Source organism: Salmo salar, chromosome 06 (genome assembly GCF_965601325.2).
Source record: "Salmo salar chromosome 06, fSalSal1, whole genome shotgun sequence".
NCBI classification, from domain to species: domain Eukaryota; kingdom Metazoa; phylum Chordata; class Actinopteri; order Salmoniformes; family Salmonidae; genus Salmo; species Salmo salar.
In genome coordinates this window covers 38,055,405-38,072,064 of record NC_138296.1, presented here as the reverse complement: position 1 = coordinate 38,072,064, position 16,660 = coordinate 38,055,405, and the positions used below count along the sequence as shown (strand labels likewise).

Below are 16,660 nucleotides of genomic sequence, written 5' to 3'. Positions count from 1 at the left end.
AAGTGGGGGAGTTGCAATCACACAGTAATGTAACAATGGGAAGCAAGGATCAAAATGAAAATCACTGGTGAGATTAAATGCAATGAGAGTCTAGATACGGTGGAGTGTGTGTGTGTGTGTGTGTGTGTGTGAGCTCTTGCACTCTATAAAGAGGATTATTATCGGTGCTCTGTTCAGGGGGATTTAGATTCTAACAGCATGACTCAATTATGGATTATGACCAGACAGAGAGAAAGGTTTATATTATTCAACCCCCCGCCTTGACTGGACTCAACACCCTAAAGCTGGGGCTGGAGAAGACTTGATAGAGCTCATTTGTCTCCAAATGAATCATTAACATGTTGGATTCTTGTCTCTATCTAAACCAAAAATCTAAATGAAAGAATAGGACTAAATCTAATTCAATCAAACTTTAGATGCACTTATTTAGTCCTGTTCTTTAACTAGATTTTTGGTTTAGATGGAGACGGGAATCCAACATGTTAATGATTAACTTGAAGATTACATTTCAAATCAACCAAAGCTTGAAACCCCAGGCCTGTGTGTGATGAATTGCAGATGCTATACAGGCCTAAATAGTATTAGTGATGATATATGACTTATAAAGTATGGTTACATTTCATTTTCTCTGTTAAACCTACCTTTTAATGTAATCTTAACTGCAATCCAGGTCAATTGGTTCTGCTGTTAGATGAAAAACAGTGATAACACAATCTGTAGTACAAATAAACCAAAAATCAGACATATAGTTGTGCTTTTAGATGGTTGAAAACACAGTGATAACACATTGGAAAAACTTTTGCCTGTCTTTATGAGTCGGTGAATATAGGTTGTCTAAACCAAATATTACCCAATTATCCAAGTTGAAATGACGTGGTGTGCCCATTGGGTAGAAAGGTTTTCTCAAGGACCACTATTCCTGATACTATGTATGTAATCTGTCCCAGACATAAATGTACCTTGTCTGATAGATGATCATGATTTTATTAATGAAATAGCGATATGTCTTTTCTTTTTTAGAGGAAAAGTGTCGCAGTTTTCTTTCTTTAACTCCAGGAGGTGAAAAAGGTAAATGATTCTGCAGTGTCAAGATTGTATGTTGGTACACATTGCACAGTCATGATATAGTTGTACTGTAATCGTCCTCTCTCTCCCCGCAGGAATGTTGTGGTTGTCGGTGTCAATGGAGCTCATGTATGTTGGGCTGCTGTGTATCAGCTGTGTGCTGCTGTCTCTTCAGTTGTGTCTGGATGCCTTTTGGCCCTCACAGATCTGGGGACAGCTCCTCAATGCCTACTCTGCAGTCTTCACTATATTAGGAGGTACACATTTTAATTTAGATTCTATCTTTTTTTAATCAATTAGCACAGGGTTTCCCAAACTCGGTTCTGAGTCGTCGTCACTACAGCTGATTCAAGTAAACAACTAGTCATCAAGCTTTGATTATTTGAATCAGCAGTGTAGTGCCTGGGCAAAAACCAAAACGTACACCCGGGGGATGGCCCCAGAACCGAGTTTGGGAAACCCTGACATAGCAGAAGCTCTTATGCAGAGCAACTTACAATCAGTGTGTCCCAACTAAGGTAGGTAAGACAACCACACATCACAGTCATTGCAAGTAAAAGTTTCTTTAATAAAGCTATTAGCGAAATCAGTGCTTCTATGAGAAATAAAAATGTCTCTCTGATGGAATCCACATAAAAGCTTTCAATGTCTGCCATTGAATATCTGTTTTATTCTCTTAGGGTTACTGGGAATGGTGGCTCACATGATGTTCATGCAGGTGTTTCAGACTACTGCCTCTATGGGTCCAGAGGACTTCAAACCACACAGCTATGGCTACTCCTGGGGCTTTTAGTGAGTCTGCACACACACACACTGTTTACTACAGTACCACTACTTGTTCTCTGATCTTCAGTGTGCTCTCCTGATTCTTTGGTCTCCAAGAGCAAGTGGGTTTAAGTGTTTACATTTTCCCCTTTAAATAAGAGAGACACCCAGTAATGTATCTCAAGGACTCTCATGAGGCCTGGGCTCCTGTTAAAGACCTCTGTCCATCTCAAATCGATTATTGCAATATCGCATATGCCTTGTAGCAATTGTGTTTTAGTAAGATAAGGGTATGAAATATGTTTGCAACAGTAGGCTTGCACACATGGGTTCAGATTAACACAATCCTCCTTGCTGCTCCTGTCTCTCTACTCTATTTTTCTGTCTTAGTGTGGCATGGCTGGCCTTTACCTGCTGCATGTTGTCAGGAGTCTCCACCCTCAACAACTACACCAAGAAGACTGTAATGGAGCGGAGGCGCAAAGCCCGCCTGTACCCCCCTCGATTCCCTGACATAGAGCCCCTGCTACCCCCGGCCCCCTACTACTGCCCTCCGCCCCCACACCCCTGCATGTCCCCACCATCCCCAGAACTCTCACCCCTGTCACCCTACTATGACTCCCCTTCGCCACCCCCAACCTCATCACCCCATCCACTCACCCACTCCCTCTCCCTCCCCCACTGCTACACACTCCCCCACCCTGAATACTTCCCACCTCCCCCGTCCCACCCTGCTCCCCTGTCCCCCTATCACCGCCACTCCCTCCCCTCTCCCTCCATCTCTCTGCCCCTCTCCGTCCACAGTTACACACCCCAGTACTACTCAGAGGACAGGGGCAGAGAGATGGAGGAAGAGGGGAGGGAGTACTCAGATGAGGAATACAGCCCACTTTGACTGTATGTGTGTGATACTTACCTATGAGCCAACATGCATTTGGATTTTGACAGAGCTAATCGGTGTGAAGTAGTCTGAAGCTCTCTGTCCAAACTTGTATGCATGCTGTCAATAAAACTTGGTGAAAATGTGCAAAATGATTTCATTCACAGACTAGTATGCCTTCTGTCAGTTTCACTGTGGTGTCCCTCTACCAGTGACTAGGTATCATTCATCTTCCTGCAATCTGTCCTCCTTCACCAATTATCATTCATATTGAATTGTTTAGCAATGACAGGAGAAATTTGATTTAAATCAGGTTTTAATACAAATTATTATCATTATCATACTTATAAGAAATAGTAACAAAAATAAAATTGCATTAGACATACAAAGCATAATGTGGAACCAAACATGTTCATATTTACACATATATCTCAATGTGCAGTGAGCAAATATGCTCTGTCAGATTTCAAGGCACTCAAGATCTATCCGTCTGTTTGTCTGTCAGTCCATGGGTGTGTCTGGGGGATAGGTTGATTCAGACAAATGGTAGAAAGCATAAAATAATTCGCAAAAATAATTACATAACTAAAAAGGGGAGGGGTCCAGTTAGCAGTGAGGTTAGTACTAATGTTCCATTCCATGTATGGACATTGGCAAATACATTATATTCTTTGTCTTATTCAGCACACTATAGTAGGGCTGTAAGTCAAACGGGGTAATGATCGTTGACAGTTTCCGAAATTGGATTCTGTTTGCGGCACTCTAGTCAATTCATTCTTCTATTTGGTTTTGAGAGTTTTGGCATTGTTTTATTATGAGCCTAATTGAGAAATAAATCAAATGTAAGCAAGAATAGTTCAGGACTATGATTCTGAAATAATGAGATACTGTCGCTCTATACTCTCTGACTCCACTATACCTTCTCCAACAAATATATGAGGGCTGTAAAAGTTTCATTAACTTTGAAAATGTTGTCCCGCTTTATATTGAAACCTAAACATGGACTTGGTAATATGCTGGCAGGACAGGTAAGTTATAACTATGTGGGCAGGACAGGTAAGTTATAACTATGTGGGCAGGACAGGTAAGTTATAACTATGTGGGCAGGACAGGTGGGTTATTACTATGTGGGCAGGACAGGTGGGTTATTACTATGTGGGCAGGACAGGTGGGTTATTACTATGTGGGCAGGACAGGTAAGTTATAACTATGTGGGAAGGACAGGTAAGTTATAACTATGTGGGCAGGACAGGTGGGTTATTACTATGTGGGCAGGACAGGTGGGTTATTACTATGTGGGCAGGACAGGTAAGTTATTGCTATGTGGGCAGGACAGGTAAGTTATAACTATGTGGGCAGGACAGGTGGGTTATTACTATGTGGGCAGGACAGGTAAGTTATAACTATGTGGGCAGGACAGGTGGGTTATTACTATGTGGGCAGGACAGGTAAGTTATTGCTATGTGGGCAGGACAGGTAAGTTATTGCTATGTGGGCAGGACAGGTAAGTTATTGCTATGTGGGCAGGACAGGTGGTTTTTACTATGTGGGCAGGACAGGTAAGTTATTGCTATGTGGGCAGGACAGGTAAGTTATTGCTATGTGGGCAGGACAGGTAAGTTATTGCTATGTGGGCAGGACAGGTGGGTTATTACTATGTGGGCAGGACAGATGGTTATTACTATGTGGGCAGGACAGGTAAGTTATTACTATGCTGGCAGGACAGGTGAGTTATTACTATGTGGGCAGGACAGGTAAGTTATTGCTATGCTGGCAGGACAGGTAAGTTATTACTATGCTGGCAGGACAGGTGAGTTATTACTATGTGGGCAGGACAGGTAAGTTATTACTATGCTGGCAGGACAGGTGAGTTATTACTATGTGGGCAGGACAGGTAAGTTATTACTATGTGGGCAGGACAGGTAAGTTATTACTATGCTGGCAGGACAGGTGAGTTATTACTATGTGGGCAGGACAGGTAAGTTATTACAATGTAAATCCATATGTTTAGACACACTTCAGTGGGAACCAAAAGAGATACATGAATCAAAATTCAAGCCAGAAAATCTGTGGATAACAACTCTCCCCTTTTGTATCCCACACTCATATCCATACCTAATTGTACAAAAAACGATCAGATCGTAAGATATTGAGCATGTCCCTTGGGTTTGGGCTAGTCTTCTGCTTCTAGTTTGCAGTCTTCTTTCGCAGGACAAAGTAGATTATACTGGAGATGAAGGTGAACGCAAAGGAGATCCAGGCCAGAATGAAGGAGTGGCCATACCAACCATCCGATTCATTCTTGTGAAAGATGTCTGTGTAGATGGAGGCAGCAATCATGATGCACAGGCCTGGAGGGAGGGAGGGACAAACGTCAAGCAAAGACAGAACTAGTTGTTTAACAGGTTGAAGATTGAAAGTGTTCAGGGCAATACGTACAGGCTAGGAGCTGGAAGATGCCAGAGAAGGTGAATCTCTGTCCCTTTGATAGAGTGAAGAGCTGTCCCACAAACACAAACAGGCCAATGGAAGAGAATATGCAGGCCAGAATGGAGCTAGCCTGCACTGCCTGGAGGTATTCTGTAGAGGGAGACAGAGACAGACACTGAATAAGGACTATTTACAGAACAGACACACCCAGAAATCAACACCATATTAACGAAACAGTGTTGTGTCACGCTCTGGAATGCAGAGGTGAAAGGGGCACTTCTGTTTTTTAGAGACACAGTGAAAGTATTTTAATCTGGAAAATTGTGTGCTAAGGAATATTTACGAGAGGATTTAAGACGAGTTCATTTCATAGGTTGTAAAAGGGTTTCTCAGCAATCAAATAAAACACTTTATTAGAGATACAACATTGCTACATACATACTTTTGACCACACATTCACTAAAGGTCTACACACAGACTCAATGTATTTGTAATGCACTTTCAGTGTACGTCCTCAAGCAAATCTGAACCTCCCCACCAGCCCCAACTCTGTCTCCGATCCTGCCACACCCTCTGTTCAGTTTCCTCTATGAGAAAATGGCATTGTTCTCCCTCGTTGGGCAATAGAGTGCTTACTGATCAATCATGCTTCACACTGACAGACACACAGAGACAGGCTAGATGGGAGGCTTAGTCTGACAGTTGTTATGGAGCTCTACCCTGAATTCAACCAAACCTCCAGCGCAGTAAACCCACATCCTGGAGAAACTACACTGTTCCTGTTTCTGTGCTGCAAAAATGTATATCTTGGGGTGACTTGAGACATAAAGAAAACGTTTAATTCACGTGTAGGACGATATTTACATATACTGTATATCCAGGAGCAATGCTAATTTCCTGCAGTGCTGTTTTTTTTCACAGAGAATGTTTCCTTACATTTTAGCCCAGCGGTTCAGTGTGGCCCGGGCTTACCTTGATGGTAGTAGCTGGGGAGATCGTTGGAGCTCCAGGTTCCATTGGTCAGTATCCACCTGGCCCACACATCAGTGGACACGGTTTTTGTCATCCACCAGGCCTGGACAGGACAGAGAGGAGAGATAGTCAATGGACATCCACAGGTTCATGTGTTGTAACATGCATTTGGATGTCCAGGCACAGGGATAACAGTCAATGGGTGGAATGTACATGGGTAGAACATAGCAGCATACCACAGCAGACAGGTATGCTCCTCTCACTATGACAGGCCATTTAACACTCACTGGACTACCACACATGAACAAGAGCATGTATATGCATCCACATTGTTGACGATAACGCACAGGCACACACACACCACACACACACACACACACACACACAGAGTGATGAAACACTGGCCAACCTGTTTGTCACCTATCTTCTTTCAGGGGTGAGAGTGAGCTCAGAAATGTACTCCAGAATACCAAAGTGGAACACTGACAGAACATCACCAAAGGCCTGAGCCGATGAGGGCTAACATAGCATGCTTTCATCTTTTGATTCAACACCCCACAGACATAGTGAAAGAGACATGCACTCATCTCATGTGTAGCTCCACAGGGCTATGTCAACATGAAGACAACTAAGTGGAGGAGGAGCAGTGGGGGATTACTTACATTGTCGATAGTTGCCACTAGGAGGAGGATGATGCTGGTGAGGTGAAGGAGGAAGATTCCGGCTAGAAGAACCAACATGATGACTGAGAGAAAGACAGAACAAGGGAGATGGAGAAAAAATATATATTTTTGGTTAAAAGTTGGTCAAACACTTCCTCGTTCTATACCATATCAAATAAAGGGAGACTGGGGGACACAGACACTGTCACAGGGATTAACATGAGTGACAGGAATCAGATACTCTATTTTTTTGTTCTCTTGCTGTACAGTGTCCTTTGGTTTCTTGAAAGTTGCTTTAAATCTCATGTATTTTTATTATTAAATATGATTAGATATGGATGTTGACAAAGGCTGCACTGTGAGGCTTGGCTTCAGCACTTTGAAACAGGAAGTCATTAATGATGGAAGGCCTGAGTCTGCACCACCTCAGGGTGCGGCTTTCTAACTCTTGATGGCTTATATCCACACACACTAACAGAAATGGAGGGAGGCGTGATAAAAAATGAATCTAAAGGATTCAGACGAAGAGATTTGGGATAGGACATAGTGATTGGTCAAGCGAGGTAGTGATAGACCTGGGAAACAGAGAGCGAGAAAATCAGATGGATAAAGGGGGAAGTGTAGGCAGGAGATGAGTTGTAACTTGTTTGCAGCTTGCAACAAACCGCCACTCCTTAAAATAACTGCACAAAATACCTACTCCGCTGCCTGCCCCACCTGCCCCAAATAAACACATACACACACCTTAACCCAGGGGTTCTCAAACGTTATGGGGCCGGGGACCCCTTTTGTGAGCACGTTTTGGGCCCTAGGAAGGAACAGTTTAAAGGCTCGCCTCTTGCCATCGGAGAGAAATGTTTCCAAGCTAATTTCCTGCAATTCTACAGATTTTGTCATGTGGCAGAGATTTTTTGTTGTTGCAGCTTTTAAGCTAATATCCTACAATTCTACACATTTTTATATGAGAAAGAGAGAGAACTTTGCAGTTTTAAAGATTAAATTACACTGCATTTATGTAAAAGTATTGTGGATACCAATATCCCTGTGAACTTCCCAGGCCCATGTTGCCCAGGGTTAAGAACATACTGTAGATTAATAATATTACATTGTGCTTTATTACAACCCCTAAACTTATTCCACGGATCCCTTGGACATTCTTTTTATTTTTTACATCTGTTGTTGTTAGTAATAGTCATATAATAAAATGTATGTTTAAAATATATATATATATATATTATTTTTTTTTCTTCATATATATTTTGAGATCTGGCTGCGAACCCACTGCAAGCCATTGTTAGTGGGTTTGAATGACCCCACTTTGAGAACCCCTGCCTTAACCAATTCAGATTAACTAGGCAGCTCAACTCAAAATATGGATAAACGACCTCAATTCACCAATTACAATGGCCCTTATTTGATTTATTCATTCAGTAAAGACCATAAACAATACTAAATAAGCTGAAGGACTGTTTAGATGTCCATTGTCAGTAGAGAGAAGGCGAGGTTGTTTGATGCTTGTTTTTCCTAAATACAATCATATTGTGAGAACAACTCACGGATACACTTTAGAGTTCCTTCCCACCCCTACTACTGGCAATAGAGCAGCTTGGGATCTGGTGGGTGTGGAGAGAGTGAGGCGGGACCCCATCTGGAATGCAGAAAACCTCTCTGGAATAAAGGGCTGGTCTGGGTTGGGTCCAGACATGTGATCTACATCAACACTGACCCACCCCAAGTTGTTTCCCGCCCACGTACACTTCAAAATTACTGTAATTGGGAACAAGTACTTCTTAATTAGCTCAACTGTGTGTAAATATTTGAGTACACAAAAGATGGTGTGTGTAATTTCTCATATGAGAGCTCATCTAAGTGCTGAAGAGACAAATAAAGAGGGAACTCGAGCTAGTCTTAGACAATTAAACCTCTGACTGTCTGAGCTGACAGCTGCTGAGGGAAGTTTAGCCCTGTTCTGTTATGTGAAGGAAATACAAAGTACACCCTATCCAACCTCAGCAGTTTGCCAGAGTCACAGAGAGTAAACACTGAATTCATGACAATCTCCCTGCCTTCTAGGATGGAGCATAGTTCCATCACGCACTCAGCTACCTACCAGAAATTACAGGACAGGTTTCATGGGCTAAAGCGTGTGCATTATGAACTTTAACTAAATGTATACTTAAAGTTTCAGAATTTCAGTGCATTTGGATTTTCACCTTGTAATGTTTGTTTCAGAACCAGCTACCTGATCAATTACCTGAACACGCCCACACTGAACTTACCTGACAAAGGAATAAACTGCATTACAAAAGACATGCTAGCTACAATTCTAATGAATTCACGCTCCTACTTACTGTGTGCAATTGTATTAGTCTTAAGAGTAATAAAATAGAAGGCATGCATATAGGCTACAATATAGGCTATTATCATTTAAAAAACACATGAAGAGCATGTCAAAGAGTTGAGAGTTCTGAAGGAGAACACAAATGTTCAACTTACTTTTTGATGGTAGCCTTTCTGTTGAAGCCCAACTCCTTCTGCTCTCTACGTTCCAAATGTCAGACTCAGCCCTCGCCGCCAAGACACGCACAAACACTCACAACCACACCTCCACCCACTTCCCTCCCTCTTTTCCTCGAGTCCACACCCCACCCAAATCTCTCACTCCTTTTTTCTCCCTCTCTCTCTCTCTCTCTCTCTCACATGCATGCAATTACCCAAAAGCCACTATTTCAACAACTTTGTGGTGGAGTTTTTGTTTTTCGTGCTCTAGCTATGTCTTTGTCACTCTGTCTATTTAGGACATTAGATCCATGAGTACTCAGAGGAAGCACACTGACTCACCCACTGATGTTTGGGGAACTCCCAAAATATTGTCATGAATTCAAATCCCTGCTGCCATGGAGACTCAGTAGTAGCCAGAGCAACCACATTGTTGCTGTTGTATCTCCACACACTGACGTGGTGGGTGTAGTGTTTCTGCCTGATCCCCACCCACTCTCTCCATTCCCCCTCCAAAGCTCTCTCTCCGGGAGAATAGTCAGGATGAAGGAATGTAGTTGGTTGGGAGGGAGGGAGAGGAGAGGAGGATAACAAGTGCAAGTCATAGCCTGAGAGAGAGATTGTGTGTTTGCATGAGAACGAGTGAGAGAAACCGGTTTACAACAAGTACAACTCATATTCACACTTGATTGATAGATATAGTGCACTATCTAGGACAATAGTCTGACAATATACGTAGGGTGAAAGAAACCTACCTCTGCTGAGGTAATGTGCTACATACAGAGTGCTTCAGCAGCCTCAGGTGATGTCACAGGGTAATGATAGGGTTTCAGACATGTTTGGCCAAGTGACTCTCAGACCTCAAAGTATTATCCACTGGGCACGTCACATACTGGGTTATTGGTGGATACGGTTCCACAAACAGCATTCCTCACTTGGGTCAAAGTCAAGGAATGCGGAGCAACCTCAAAAGATGTACTGCGGACTCCCCACAACCAACACTAAGGCTGTGACTGTCACAAAGCCAATAGGATACACCCTAGCCCCTAGGGGGACAGGCAACTCAAATACTGGGCTTCAAATATAGAAAAAGGGAATTTAGAAATATTGTCTAGCCTGCCTCTTCCCAGGGTGTATCGACCCCACCTACCTGACAGGTGAGGTAAGCTAGCTTGGGAACAGTGTGGCCTACTATATATCCCTGCTGCCTCTGTCTGCCTATGGAAGCTGGTCCCGAGTGAAATTAACAAATAACATGCCTGTGTAGCTTTTGAGAGGACCAATGGGATCGTTTCATCAACAATCAGCCCTTCGTTTCCCTTTCTTAATCAAAACTGGAAAAACCAGAGCCCATAAAGCAGGGGTGTCAAACTCATTCCACAGAGGGCTGAGTGTCTGCCGGTTTGTTTTTATCTTTTCAATTAAGACCTAGACAACAAGGTGAGGGGACTTCCTTACTAATCAGTGACCTTAATTAATCAATCAAGTAGAAGGGTGGAGAGAAAAGCTGCAGCCACTCGGCCCTCTGTGGAACCAGTTTGACACGTACCCTAAAGGCAGACTGGAACAGTTGTGATATTGTTTGAATTGAAGTGTTGTATGTACAGTATTAATAAGGTGTTCGCTCCTTCATATTCAAGGCAGATCCAAGGTGGGTCTACAGCGTGGCCGTGGCTTGCCTTGCCTTGTGTGGGATGAGACGTTAGAATGCGTGGGTTACTTCTGGGAGCGCTGAGAAAGATCACGCCGCTTGTGACTCAACGCTGAGGAGCTCCCAGGGCCGCTCACTGACAGAGTATTTCCACACGGCCGTGTGAAACAGTTCCAGTGTCCACATGCCAAGGGGAGTAAGCGTGACCATAAGCACATCGCTTTACAATGGTAAAATGATCTGCTGTGGTTAACTGTGTCATTCTCCCCGGTCTCTGCCTGTCTGAGTCTGTCTACAGCAACATGACTGTCCTGGATGTCTGATTGCTAGGTTTAAATTTAGAAAGACAGCAAGGCAATGTAGGGGATTTGCTGGGTAATTTTAAAGAAAACTGTTTAATGAGTCAGAACAGATAATAGCCTGTATCAAAAACAGTGTGTTGAAACTCTCTCCCTACCCAGTGTTGACTAATTGGGATGAGGCTATTGGGATCTCACTCATCCCTTCACTCCCACTTGTCGCTTGACTGGTTTCCTATACAGGTAAGGTACACACTGACGTCATGGTGCCGTTGTAACACACACACACATGATCACACCTTTCTGGCCCTCAGATTCATGTCATAGCCACACACACACACACACACACACACACACACACACAGTGGAAGCTGAAAGGAGCTCCCTATCCTACAGGGAATAGTACCTGGATCAAAGGAGCAAATGGATCGTCTAATTCTATGACTGCCTGTCAATGTTCCCTCTCATTTTTTTTCATCACTGAGCAAATTTCAGGTCTGTTGAACGCAAACTTGAAAGTTGTGAAAATTCTGTGCAACTTCCGGTGTGCGTTTACTGTGAACACCGAGGATGTACACGCTTTAAGTTAGTTCTAACAGTGGTCAAGTAGGCTACTGTGGCTATTTGATCATAATGTAGGCCTACCAGAGTGGCCTACCATCAAAAACAATGGAGAAAATTCATCACATAACATTTTAACATGGTAATAGCTGTTCTGTCGTTCAGCCTACAGTAGCAGCTAATGTGTGGTGTTCAATATAGGCCTACATTCCATGAGACTTTTGAAATAAATATGCAGGGCTTGACATTAGCCTGTTAATACACTTGTCCTTCAGACAAGGAGGTGACTAAAATGTTGTTTTTTTGATGCAAGAAACCACTTTACAAAATAAAATGCATTATTATTCCCATCCCGTTATTACAGAGAATCAGACGCATTTTGCTACCCTCTGCCTATTGGCTACTTAGCTTATTCAAGCCTGTCTCAAAATACAACACCGCCCCTTTAAGACAAAAAAAGCTCTTAAACTGACTTACTTTTCAAAGATGTCTAGAAATGCACATGTTTTGTGCTCTTGTTGGAAGCAATCACGACCCATTGCTGACTATAAATGATCTATAACTGGGCTAATAACTCACTAACTAGCAAAGGATAAGAACAAATGTACATGTCGCTACATGCAGTTCTCGCTTTGATCTCAAAACAAGGGCATCTGCTCACGACCGCTCATGCTGTAAACACAGTCCAGTTCAAAGTGAACGGCACAGATCCATATATGGCAATGGTCTATATGCATATAGGACTACTGCAGCTCTGATTGGTTATGGCACACTGGTCTGTGTAGAGCAGGGGCCTGAGTCATGCATGTCAATGCAATAGAATCCTTCACCAATGCTTTCAACAAAATCTCTTGCATAGTTAGTTTTGCATACTAAGTCTTGTACAGTTCATTTTGTTTCGGTATGTTGCATTGAAAGTGGCTAATATTGCGTTGATTTGATCACAATTGCCACAGTAAAGGGAAACGGTGATAGTGTTAACTAAGGGGGAAAACTCTAGAAAGTTGAGTGAAGTTTAATCTCGTGCTTCTCTGCACGCTGATATTTCTTCTGCATGGCAGTCCCGGGGAGCTGCACGCCCACACACGTGCTCACAGCTTAGAGGGAACATTGCTGCCAGTTGAAGGATACTACTCCCATGATCTCCATGTTGTGGCATGCTCCTTCCACATACATTATTCTCTGTAATGCACAAGTAATTCACAAGCAAAATCAAGCCCCTTGAAACAGCCCAGGTGCAGCTACCACCCATATTAGTGTAGTGAGGGCTGCTAAATCTGGTCACTCCCTCCATTAGAGATCCCAGGGACACAATTCAGGCTGAAAAATTCAAGAGGAAAGTGTAAAGTAGTAGGGGGTCTGTGATTATGTGGTGAACCTGGTAAGCCACTGGAGAGCCAGCCAATGTAAGAGACGTATGAGCCTAATTAAGGTGGAGCAACATTCAGGTCAGCCAGGTGCCATCATAGGTCAGCCAGAAACAGGCAGAGTCACTAGTGGTCCTGGGGGGGGGGGGGGGGGGGGGGGGCAGTGCCCGTGACAGCAATTTTGGACCCCCTTGTGGCCTGCCTAAATGTGGAGTATGAAATCATTTTTCATAACTAATTTTTGCTATCGTTATTTTTTTACATCCGTTGTTAGACAGTGGCAACGCGGAACACTCATTTAACCCACACATTTTCTAGAGGGACGGCTTTAGGCGGAACACAACAGTATCGTACCACATGCAAAATGACATGACAACAATAACGTCTAATGTAACTGGCCCCTCCGACAGTACAACTGGACCCAGCTTGGCCCCCCCAGTTGAAATGGTCTAGAACCGCCACTAGGTAGAGTTGGACTAGGTCCTCGGACATGTACATCAATGTGATTTTATGTAAGCCTCGAAACTAAATGATATCATTATGCACAGAGTACATGGACATCCTGTGATTTGTGTTACCCTTTACATGACCAGAATTAGAATGACATTTGAATTGCTCTGTCATTATCATTTTGGTTTCATGAAATTATATCTACTTTTGCATAACACTCTGATTTCCCGGGGGGATGATAGGGACAGTGATCAGTTGAGGCCTGTAACGGCAAAACTATGGCAGTCTGTGGTTCCTTTAGATTCGTCTGGGGTTTCTCAATGCTCCCCACATTTAAAAAATACTACAGTTTCCTATAGAATACAACAGTACTTACTATAGAATGATAGTAAACTGTATTATACTGTAGAATACTATACTATAACTGTAGTATCCCTCGATAATGTGTAGTACTTACTATATAATGTTGAAGTACACTGTAGAATACTATAGTAAATACTCAGTATTATCCCCCCCAAAAAACACTGTAGTAAATAATACAGTAATGTCCGCCAAAAATAAGTGAGAAACCTACATGCCAAGTATAGACCACATACAGTATTGTGTTACCTACAGGTTATAGAAAAGAGTAGAAGTTCTGAGCTATCCATTCAGACCCCAGTCCTACTATCTAAAGATTATGGAAAATGTGATCTTTTAGTATTTCTCCAGTAGGTTTCCTGAAAGAAAAAGCCTCCACGTCTAAGATAATAAAACAAAAACACTATAGTAAGCTAAATACTACAGTAATGTCTGCAAAAATACTACAGTAAACACTACAGTATACTACTGTCTGCAAAAACACTACAATACATACTACAGGCCGCAGAAACACTACAGTAAATACTACTGTATACTACAATCCGCAAAAGCACTACATAAATAACCATAGTTTATCCTACCATTTTCTTTTACTACAGTATTTATACTATAGTTAACTGGATCGAATCCCCGAGCTGACAAGGTAAAAATCTGTCGTTCTGCTCCTGAACAAGGCAGTTAACCCACTGTTCCCCGGTAGGCCGTCATTGTAAAATAAGAATTTGTTCTTAACTGGCTTACCTTGTTAAATAAAGGTACAAAAAATATATATAATAATAATAAATACTACAGTGTACTACAGTAAATACTCCAAAAACACTACAGTGAATATTATAGTATTTATACCATAGAATACTATAGTATTTTTTTCACGTGGGTCCCTGCAAGGGGAATTCCAACAAGTTTTAAAGCAGTCTGTTGTTGTTTTTTTTAAGAAGAAAAAGTAAACTGTCAGGGATAGCTTTAAGGGACATGTAGCCCAATGTAACAGAAAACAGATAAGAAATGTAGCCACTAGTTGTTTTGGTTGTTCCAACAACTGTTTACATTCAATACAAAAAAACATCCTGATATTTAGTGGAGCTGCCCGTTTCCATGGTGACTGGTCAGGGTTTTATTGTTGATCCACTCCCCCTCTGTCACTTCCACCCTGTGGCTCTTTTTTTAGATCTCACATTGCTACATTTCACTTTGTTTGCACATGATCTACCCTCCTCCTCCTCCTTCTCTGACTGTTTTGTCCCTCCTTTTCCTGCTCGGCCCTCATTTACCACCCCCTCTCCCTCTTTTCTCTCAATGAAATCCAGACATATTTTTTTGCTTTGAAACGTTGAAAAGAAAACAACTCCTGACTGTTGGTAGCTAGGCAACTCACAATATGAGTCATCACTCTGCCGCACCCATCAACCCCCTCTCCTCCCCTGTACACTCTCTTCATGTAGCCTATTGAATAGTGTGGTTCAGTTAGACAGTGTACATTATGCTCAGTTTCAATGAAATCCCTCTGTTACTTACTTGTCCTTCTTGAATATTACAATAGTTTGTATGCAGATGCCTGATAAAAGAGGAAAGTACAGTGGAATTTGTTTTTGTTTTTCACTGTCACTCTTAGGCCTACTGCTGTCCGTACAATTCATGCCACTGTACTATTCGGTTGATAATGATCAACATTGATGTTGTCATGTGGTGGCACAGTGTCACTATGGCAATAATAGCAATGGTTATAGTGATGATATTACAAAGGAAACACTAACTAAAATCCCTATGATGCACAAATGTGCTAGATTATTCCAAGTTGATTTCAGGGCAGTTCCCACACAAAAAATACTACAGTTTACTATAGTACTTACTATACAATTCTATAGAATACTATTTTCCACATTGTAGTATCCCTCAATTGTGTAGTGCTTACTATAGAATGTTGTAGTATACTGTAGAATAATATACTCCACACTGTAGTATCCTTCGATCATATGTAGTACTTACTATATAATTGTTTTGTATACTACACTACACACTGTAGTATCCCTCGATCATGTAGTGCTTACTTTTGAATTGTGTAGTATACTGTATAATACTATACTGCATACTGTAGTATCCATCGATTGTGCAGTGCTTACTATATAATTGTGTAGTATACTGTCGGATATTATAGTAAATACTACAGTATTACCCCCCCCCCCCCCCCCAAAAGCACTACAGTGTCTGCAAAAAGACTCGTTTTTAATTTGCATATACCCCAACCATTCCCCTCCCCCATATCCCAATTTGTGCCAGCCATCAGTGAGAAACCGACATGCCAAGTATAGATCATATGTTGTGTTCCCTACAGGTTACAGAAGAGCTGAACTATCTGTTCAGGTTCCAGTCCTACCTACATACAGGTTATGGAACATTTGCTCTTTTAGTATTTGTCCAGCAGGTTTCCTCAAGGAGAAAGACCCCACTTCTATGTCAAAGATACAAAAACAATACAGTAAAGTAAATAATACACTACTCTGCTAAAACACTACGGTGAATATAGTGTATAACTATAGTAATACTACAGTATGTATACCATAGTATACTATAGTATTACGTCATGTGGGTTGGTACAAAAGCAGGTTCCCTAGCCCATACATTCAAAGGTGAAACTTGATTAGGGTCAGGTTCACCTCTCAGCAATTGCTGATGTTCTTATGTTACAGCAGATGGTGGTT

The 16,660-nt window shown here is 42.1% G+C and overlaps 1 protein-coding gene and 1 non-coding gene across 3 annotated transcripts; one reads left to right on the top strand and one right to left on the bottom strand.

The window, feature by feature from the left end:
* Positions 1-3,008: 3,008 nt before the first annotated feature.
* On the bottom strand, positions 3,009-9,634 carry LOC106607103 (epithelial membrane protein 2). Of its 2 annotated transcripts, none has more exons than XM_014203706.3 (5): positions 9,616-9,634; positions 6,775-6,857; positions 6,113-6,215; positions 5,150-5,290; positions 3,009-5,061 (listed from the first exon to the last, which is right to left on the bottom strand). In XM_014203706.3, exons 2-5 carry the CDS (start codon positions 6,850-6,852, stop codon positions 4,898-4,900), a joined length of 486 nt encoding a protein of 161 aa, XP_014059181.1. In that variant the 5' UTR covers positions 6,853-6,857; positions 9,616-9,634; the 3' UTR covers positions 3,009-4,897. The 2 variants fall into 2 exon arrangements, with proteins under 2 accessions (XP_014059181.1, XP_014059180.1); XM_014203705.3 differs by lacking the exon at positions 9,616-9,634 and adding an exon at positions 9,271-9,427.
* Positions 9,635-16,351: 6,717 nt separating this feature from the next.
* Positions 16,352-16,407, top strand: LOC123743591 (U7 small nuclear RNA). Its single transcript, XR_006770447.1, has one exon. It is a non-coding gene; the product is annotated as a U7 small nuclear RNA (small nuclear RNA).
* The last annotated feature ends 253 nt before the right edge of the window (positions 16,408-16,660 follow it).

What these genes read in the sequence shown, in the direction of transcription:
- LOC106607103 (XM_014203706.3), bottom strand. Translation starts at nt 6,852, where the DNA reads ATGTTGGTTCTTCTAGCCGGAATCTTCCTCCTTCACCTCACCAGCATC. An exon ending in TAGTGGCAACTATCGACAAT is followed by an intron (nt 6,216 to 6,774) that starts GTAAGTAATCCC and finishes TGTCCTGTCCAG; the next exon opens with GCCTGGTGGATGACAAAAAC. An exon ending in CCCCAGCTACTACCATCAAG is followed by an intron (nt 5,291 to 6,112) that starts GTAAGCCCGGGC and finishes CTCCCTCTACAG; the next exon opens with AATACCTCCAGGCAGTGCAG.